The sequence below is a fragment of the Labrus bergylta genome, chromosome 24 (genome assembly GCF_963930695.1).
Source record: "Labrus bergylta chromosome 24, fLabBer1.1, whole genome shotgun sequence".
Classification (NCBI taxonomy): domain Eukaryota; kingdom Metazoa; phylum Chordata; class Actinopteri; order Labriformes; family Labridae; genus Labrus; species Labrus bergylta.
Window position 1 is genome coordinate 7,921,678 of NC_089218.1, and position 8,134 is coordinate 7,929,811.

The following is an 8,134-nucleotide window of genomic DNA, read 5'->3' on the forward strand; positions in this document are numbered from 1 at the left end:
GTGGGGACTAACCAGACAGCATGTTTTACCTTTGATCATGTAAAGAAAAAAAGCTATTTTTCATATCGTTCCCATCTCAGAAATATGCAAAATCATTCCTAAAATTAAAGATTATTCTTCCTGTGTGAGTATCAGAAATGCACACAGGGAGATTGGGAAGAACAAGTCACCCAAGAAGCAAGAGGAATGTTTTAAATTTAGGAAAAGTTTGCATTCTTCTGAGGATTTTTATTGAAGAGAGAGAAGAAAATGTGCAGAGAGGATGTCTGGTTCTCTCAGAGCTCAGACGGAGGAGCTCAGGTTTCATAGAGGATGAGAAAAAGGGGGAAAAGTTGTGTCTTTGTCCTTTTTTTAAAGTGTAATTTAAAAGATGTCGTAAGGAGATTTTACTCGACCAGTAGTAGGCACTAGTGCAACATTTCTGGAATCAACAGAGAAGAGCAGAAGAAGACGTTTCAATGCTTGATCCCTCCAGGCTGGAGCTCAATCAAGTCATTAGGAGTGGGTGTGGCCTAAAGCAGGTTCTCCTAACTTGGTTTTGATGAGAAGGCAAACAGCAGCAGCTCTCTGCAAACCCCGCAGAACTCTGGTTTTTGTTTGAAAAGTTGCAATGGGGTTCAGAGGGGTGGTGTTTGTGCTTCTCCTGTCTGGCGCCACTTCTCAGAACTCCTTTATCTCAAGCACAAAGGAGACCCTGAACCCACAAGCACAAGAGACAACAAGCTCACAGCTGCCCAGATCTCTGCAGAAGACAGGTCATCAGTCAAACCAGACAGAGCACAGCGGCTCGGGTCGTTCTCCCGTCAACTACCGGCTCAAGGTCTACCAGATCTGGAACCCGGCTGTGAGAAAACTAAAACCGGTGCAGGATTCCGTGGGGCAAATATTTCAAGACCCGCTGATATCGGAGGCCAGAGGGCTGACCTCGGAGCAGCTGGAGAACGTCCAAGTTCAGGAGTTGTTGACGCTGATTCAAGGCCCCGATCTGAACCCGCCCATCAAGCAGGATACACAGGTGCCCTCAAAATCTTTTATTTAAATTTTTTTTATTCACTTCTTGCACTGAATATGTCCAGTTTAATCAAATAAAGTTGAATCTTCTAGTTGCAGGTGAAGTTTGAAAAGCGGGTTCCTGTGCCTGCGGGCAGTGTGGCAGCGCGATGTGGTGAAGGAAAGGTCACCTTAGAGGTCAAACAGAACTTCCTAGGTAATGGCTGCTTGTTTGTGTTTATCTTCAAATTCAAACTGGGAATTAAAAACTCAGATATGTGACGATACAAAATCACGATTACAGATCATCAGTATATCGGCACTCATGAAATGCCTCTCGTCCAATCAGATTAGTCGGGTTGGGGTCAGCTTTAGAGGCCTGAATTGGAGAATCGGCTGGAGCAGTGAGGATGAGACACTCGCTGGTGATTACAGCAAACAGCGCAGTGATCAATATTATGTTTCCTTTTATTTCTCCGCCCTGACAAGAAGCTTTCTGCAGGGCCCATTTAAAGTTCAAACGCTGACTTTACAGCAGGAAACCTTTTTGTCCTGTGCTCGAGTGTTATCGACTGGTCCAGAAAAAGAAATGGCCTCTCTGTAAAGGTCCTAATTTAAGTCTTTTAGTCTGTTGTTTTTTTTTTTTTGTTGTTTTTTTTCCAGGTAATGGTCAGCTGATCCGTCCGAGTGATCTGACTCTAGGAGGCTGTGCTGCAGTGAACACCGCTGGCCACATCCTGCAGTTTCAGGCGGAGTTGCACAGCTGTGGGAGCAAGCTGATGGTGTGTTTTCTGACTTTTAAAGAGTCCACCTGCTCTTATGTGGTTTAAAGAAACCGTTTTTTTTTTGTTTTTTTTTGTTGTATTTCAGATGACCGACGACGCCCTCATCTACTCCTTTTCTCTGCTGTACGCCCCCAAACCAATCGGCAACACCTTCATTTTAAAGACGAATCATGCGGAGGTGGTGATTCAATGTCACTATAAAAGGTAAACCCTTAATTCCAGAGGGAATCTGAAGATTTAAACGCACAGACATGAGCAACATTACAAAGATTTGGGGGATGCCAAACTGTCCTGGAGTCAAGATTAATACCCCCAAATAGACTTTTCCTACCTGTCAGAGTCAAGATTGAAGTACTTCCTGTTTTAGCAAAGTGATGTAACGGTTCATCAGATTTCCTCCATACTTTCAAGGATAATTCTGGGTTAGGCTTGTTTTATATTCATCCCTCTGCTCTCCTCTCTGTCACTGTGATTGAGGAAAACACTCCTCTTCCTCCTCCACGTCTGTCTCTCGAGTTCAATCCCCCCCGTCCTTCCTGTAATTGTCCTCACAGGAGGCATTACGTGAGCAGCGCCGCCCTGAGGCCTACGTGGACGACGTTCGCCTCCGAAGTGATGGCCGAGCAGCAGCTGCACTTCTCCCTGCGCCTCATGACAGGTGGGAGACAAACACGCCAAACGACAAACAAAAAAACTTCGACTGATGTGCTGTTAAGAAAAGAAAAAAACAACAACTTTTGATTTGCAGCAGAAGGTTTCAGCTAATTTCCCGAGCGGCGGCGGCTAATTGCAATCACTCGGAGGCCTTGCCTGCGACTGCTTAAGATGCTAAGCAGAGACTCGATAAAGAAGTAGGGGAAAGTTTTTTGATGCGCGAGGATGAGCTGAAATCACAGGCTGCAGCTGACCAAATCAAGTGATCAATAAAAAGCTGATCATGTTTTCTAATTAATCCAGAGCGACATGCTGCAGAGAGCACTCACACAAAACAGCTTAAAGCATCATCGCAGGACGGACATGATACAAGTTTAAAGCTCCCTTTTTTTGCAGGCCTCTGTTTCTCGTCCAGGTCAATGATGATGCTACATCTGTAATTCATTTATTGTTTCTTTTAAAGCACTTTTCTCTTATTGTTGCTGTACCTATTTCCTATTCACCGCCCCACTCTCCCCCACAGGCACCATTTAAGCTCCCATAATCAGATCGATGGCCCCAGCGTTATTTTTCCACTTCTTCTGTATTCGATTAGAGGACTGGCAGGCGCAGAGGTCCTCCAGTGTTCACTTCCTTGACGTAATGCACATCCAGGCGGCCGTCCTGCGGGGTCACCACGTGCCGCTGAGGGTCTACGCGGACAGCTGCGTCGCCACCGTGACGCCCGACCCCGACTCTCAGCCCAGATACCCGTTCATCAGCAACCACGGGTGAGAAAGTAGCAGAATCTAAAGAGTTCAAGAGTCAGCTAGTCCTAACACTCCAGATGAAGGTTTGAAATATGCAGCACCTTTTATAGAGAGCAGTTATTGTCCCATGCAGAGCTGAAATGTGTTTCTAAGTCTGATTCCTGTGCCTGTTTTTTTTTTTTACCTTTTTTTTAAGGTGTTTCGGTGATGCTAAGCTGGCAGAAGCCAAGTCTTACTTCATGCAGCAGAGCCAGGAGGATAAACTTCACTTCCAGCTGAAAGCCTTCAGGTTCCACCGAGATCAGAGGAATTCAGTGAGTACAGAAAGTACCGGAGAAGTGTTTGTACTCTTTTTAAAACCAGTGATCATGTATCATTGAGGCAGACGTTTGACTTCACAGGCTGCTTTTTCTCTCCACTAGTTTTCTGATCAAGCTGCAGGGACGATGTTCTCACCTCCTAAAGTGTTACATGACCCTTTTTTTTTTCTAGAGTTGGCACATAATGTAAACTTTTAGTAAGTGTTGTTCAAAGGCCATAATCCCTTCAGCTGCTGTCTCGCTCTATTTGGAACAAAAAAAAAAAAAGTTTCCAACTAAGGGGAATGAACGTCCTCTCAGGTGACGTTCAACAGAGCTACTTTAATATCCTGTGTTTGTGGAGCTGGACGAGAGCTGTGCCATAAATATGAGCCAGTATCGGCTTAAAAAAATTGCTCCTGCAAATCACAGCTCTGGATGAATCTTAGCATGCATTTACTTTTTGAATGATGCCAAAAAGGAAAGCCAACTTCCACATACGACAAACTGCTCAAGGATATATTATCCTCCTTATTGTGGTTTTGGAAAAAGACTATGGAAGAATATTAAGACCAAAGACAATTGAACAAGAAAGGATAAATATAATGCACAATCTGGGGCTCTGGTAGCTTAGACCGACCCTTTCTAAATGCAAGGTCAGGGTGCTGGTGGTCTAGTGGTTAGGGCACTTATCCCATGTACAGAGGCTACAGGCCAGGCAGGCGGCTGTGGCTCAGTTGATAGAGTCGTCGCCTCTCAACCGGAAGGTCAAGGGTTCGATCCCCAGCACATGGCGGTGTATGAATGGATTAGTGTTGTACTTACTCTCTGATGTATAAAAGCGACCTGTTGCTCCTTTCCTGCATGCCATTCCTAATTATCTCTCTTACTGATTTCAAACTCTATCCTGTCTCTAAGTATAAGGAGAATAAATAGAAAAAATTATACACAAACTAAATTACTAGATTTTTTTTTTTCCCGCTGTCAATGAGGCATTGCACAAGTAATAAATGTTTGTTTGAATGTCCTGTAAAAAGTGCAGAAATAGACACTCCTGCAGAGTAGCAGAAATTCACATTTTGTTCAGTACATACTGAGTATTGTTGATTTGAGTCTCCTTTATACTTCCTCACAGCTCTACATCACCTGTCACCTGAAAGCAACGACCATCTCTGTTCCTGTAAACTTGCAGCACAAAGCCTGTTCCTTCCTCACCGAAGCTCAACGGTCAGCTCATACCGAGAGACATCAGAGACGGTTAAGAAAACTGTGATACCTTTTCTGCAATATCTCAGAGTCTGATACGTTTTTTTTTTTTACCTCCGGACAGATGGGTGGCATCAAGTGGAGACAATAAGGTGTGTGACTGCTGTGAGAGCAGCTGCAGCCAGCAGAGACGGAGGAGGAGTCCTGTAGCAGCTGCTGGTACAGTATACAGAGTCAACAGTACAGTACACACACAGGGGGGCATCCCAAACGTTTGATGGTAACCCAGGGGAAACATTTCACCACCACCTTATTGTCAAATCTGCAAAAATATAACACAAATCAGTCATTTTTAAGGCATTTTGGCATTTAAATGTTTTTAAGCATTCAAAATATTCAGCTGCAGACTAATGGAGAGCACAGCAGGCCACCTGTATTTAGACAAGCTGACTTGCTTTCCTTTGGCACATATGCATATTTGGAGGATTTCATTTTCCAACCAACCAAGCAGCCGCATCATGAGCGCTTGGATCAGCTGGCTGAATGCACTCAGTAGAGTTTTTATTTTGCATGCAGAGCTGGAGTGGGAGTGGGAGGGGATGGCTGCTCCGGGCCCCGTCTTCCTGCAGGAGAACACCCTGCAGGTGGAGCTGACTGAGATGCATCAAGAAAAGGCTCCTCTGCAAGAAACTCTTGAAGGTTACACAACCTGGAAAAAAGTCCACCTTTTCACCTTTAACCTTTTTGTGGTCCTAATTATTAATCATGCATGTTTATCCTTTCCCCTCAGCCCCCTCCTCCTCCTCCTCCTCCTCCTCCTCCTCCTCCTCCTCCTCTCTGGTGCTGCTGTGTGGAGTGGGTGCGGCGCTGGCTGTGGTGCTGCTGGTGTTCATGGGTGCTGTCATTTGCAGCAGGCTCCACCAACCCACCGAGCACGCCGTTTGCACCTGATCGAAGACAATAAGAGACTTCTAACAATCATTTATACTTATATTCTTTTTTTTGAGCAGATCCTAATGACCACAACAAAATAAAGTTCTCAGGTGTGTTTTTCTAACATAAAAACTCTGGCCTTTCCCCTCAAGACTTTGCTCAGTTCTTTGTAATGAAGAAATGCAGTTATTCCAGAATCTCCCTTTTTTTTTTTTTTTTTTTTTTTTTTAAATTTATTGTTTTTCAGCTTTAGAAGAAGCCTCGACTTGTGTTAGCATCGTTACAGTCTCTCTGCTCTGCTCTGTAGTCCGGGGTCAACTTCTTTTAAAGCCTGCAGGGTTAAAAGGGGTTAAGCAGTAATGTCCAGCCTTGCAGAAAATGACCTGGCTATAAAATGAATGCTGCGTTCACAACGAGGAGCTGTATATTGCTCCATAAATCAGGATGCAGGCAGTGTAAACCTCGGCTTTTCCAGCCATGACGCAACAAGGAAACGCCTTACTGTGTGTGTATAAGACACAGGGGTGTGTCTCAACCTCTACATGCAAATATTGTTCTGGAAATATCTAAAAATTCAATAGAAAAAAGTGCCGTTTGTTACACAGAAATCATGCATTGATGATTTGTTTGGTTAATTTTTTCCCGGTGCCTGCAGCTGCCCCGGACATCACCCGAAACCCAATTTAGTACTCGACATTACTACTCGACTGCACCGCTGTTCACTAAAGCTGCATGAGGTTTCTCCATCTTTATTCCCATCCACACTGGAAAAAAAAAAAGGAAAGGATGAAAAAGCTGCATCATTGGCTCCGTGCTGCGAGCTGAAACATAAAATAGCACTGCAGTAACAATGGTCATATTTTAGCTCCAGGCCATGTTCGCCTTTTTCTCTCCCTTTTAATCCCCCCCCCCCCCATTCCCTCCCTCTAGCTTTGTGCCAGTGGCGGGAGTATTTGTGAAATGGGGCTCATCATGAACTGTTGCTCACAAGCCCGGGAAGACGAATAGACATAATTAAAAAGCCCATAAAGGCGAGAGCAGCGGCTTTTACTCCAGTAATATGTGGAAGGCCTCAGTTTAATGGGGTGTTTGTTCCTGTGTGCAGGGCTGACGGCTACGCTGCTTTACTGCTGGAGCGATGCTGACCCCACTCCCATCTGCAACTCACCAGAGGCTAATAAAGAAAGCCACAGCTAACGACGCAATAGCAGGGAGTGTGACAGCGACAAGAAATGCACAAACACAGGCACAGTGACGGACACACACCTACAAGCCTCGCCTGCGAAAACAGACTTCAGAGCTGATGTTTTGTCCCACCTAGGAAGTTTTTTTTCCACCTAATACGACATCATATGACCCATATTTACAATAGATTAGTGCAGCTTTTAGGGCTGAAAAAAAATAGATTACACATATGATGCAAATGTTCCCCCCAAAAAATAATCAAACTTGAATGATATTTAACCACACAAAGATTTTCTTCACTACTAAGTGACACCAAAGATGTGTTGCCATCTGTTTCTTTCCCTTCTCGGATTTGTTTTTCAGTCGCCATTTTGGTTTTCATGATGTCACAAGGCTCCTACTTTTGTGTGTACCTAAAAAAAAAAAAAAAAAAAAAAAAAAAAAAACGGCTCCAGAAGAATTAGATTTGGCTCATTTTAGTCGAAGTCGTTTGTAGAAGTTTAGACGCTCCATTACAGCCAAGCTGCCGAGACACTTTCTTTTTGTTTTTTGCACATGAAAAACTGGCCTGCAGCTTTTAGAGGAGTCGACGGAGTGTTCAAGGTGTTAATGTGTTGCCATGGCTGCAGAGAATCATCATCATCATCATCATCATCATAGTGGTGATAGTTGCCCACCCACAGATGTCTAACGGTTATGGCGGCATGGACCGGAGTTTGACGAGCAAAATGGCAGAGTCCTGAATCAGCCATTTTCCCCCCCCGACAGGATGTGTGACCTCAGGGCACACACACACACACACACACACACACACACAGTGCTCTCACGCACACAGACACACACGGGCCATCAGAAGTAATGGTGTGTGTCCAGTGGCAGACAGCGAGAGTCTTCTCATGTCTGGCAGCCATAACGATATTATTGCTGTAGATGGAGCGTGCTGGGGAATATTGTTCCACACCGTTGGTATTCTGCAGACGTCCGCTCGTACCGCACAGCGGCAGTGATGACAGGAGTGAACGTTAACACCCGACGTGTCTGTGATGCTTTTGACAAGAAACCACAACACGTGGATTCTTCCCCCATAGAAGAAAAACAGCGGTTTATTTTCAGACGTGTGCCTGGATGTGTGAACAGACACTCACCTTAATTCAAAAGAGAACAGTTTCTGTATTCTGCAGATCTTTATCATGACTTCAAATAATCAATCCTTCCAATTATTAAAAACCCAGACATTACATTACAAAGTCAAATCATTTTTTATTTTTTTGTTTTTTTTGCCGTCCCAAATATCGTCAAAATCTTCAGAGCTGGGTCTTTAGCTTTTTCTTAA

At 44.3% G+C, this 8,134-nt stretch overlaps 1 protein-coding gene across 2 annotated transcripts; it reads left to right on the plus strand.

Annotated features, from left to right (window-relative positions):
* Positions 1 to 491: 491 nt before the first annotated feature.
* Positions 492 to 5,767, plus strand: LOC109990190 (zona pellucida sperm-binding protein 3). 2 transcript variants are annotated; one of them, XM_029278953.2, is made up of 11 exons: positions 492 to 1,015; positions 1,105 to 1,207; positions 1,654 to 1,772; positions 1,861 to 1,979; positions 2,330 to 2,433; positions 3,025 to 3,199; positions 3,375 to 3,492; positions 4,613 to 4,704; positions 4,808 to 4,902; positions 5,260 to 5,382; positions 5,474 to 5,767. In XM_029278953.2, exons 1-11 carry the CDS (start codon positions 611 to 613, stop codon positions 5,632 to 5,634), a joined length of 1,614 nt encoding a protein of 537 aa, XP_029134786.2. In that variant the 5' UTR covers positions 492 to 610; the 3' UTR covers positions 5,635 to 5,767. The 2 variants fall into 2 exon arrangements, with proteins under 2 accessions (XP_029134786.2, XP_029134787.2); XM_029278954.2 differs by having other exon boundaries at positions 1,111 to 1,207.
* The last annotated feature ends 2,367 nt before the right edge of the window (positions 5,768 to 8,134 follow it).

Excerpts from the sequence above, each read along its gene's own strand:
- LOC109990190 (XM_029278953.2), top strand. The coding sequence starts at position 611 with ATGGGGTTCAGAGGGGTGGTGTTTGTGCTTCTCCTGTCTGGCGCCACT. Across the intron at positions 1,773-1,860 it reads GCTGTGGGAGCAAGCTGATG|ATGACCGACGACGCCCTCAT; the intron begins GTGTGTTTTCTG and ends GTTGTATTTCAG. Across the intron at positions 3,200-3,374 it reads CCGTTCATCAGCAACCACGG|GTGTTTCGGTGATGCTAAGC; the intron begins GTGAGAAAGTAG and ends CTTTTTTTTAAG.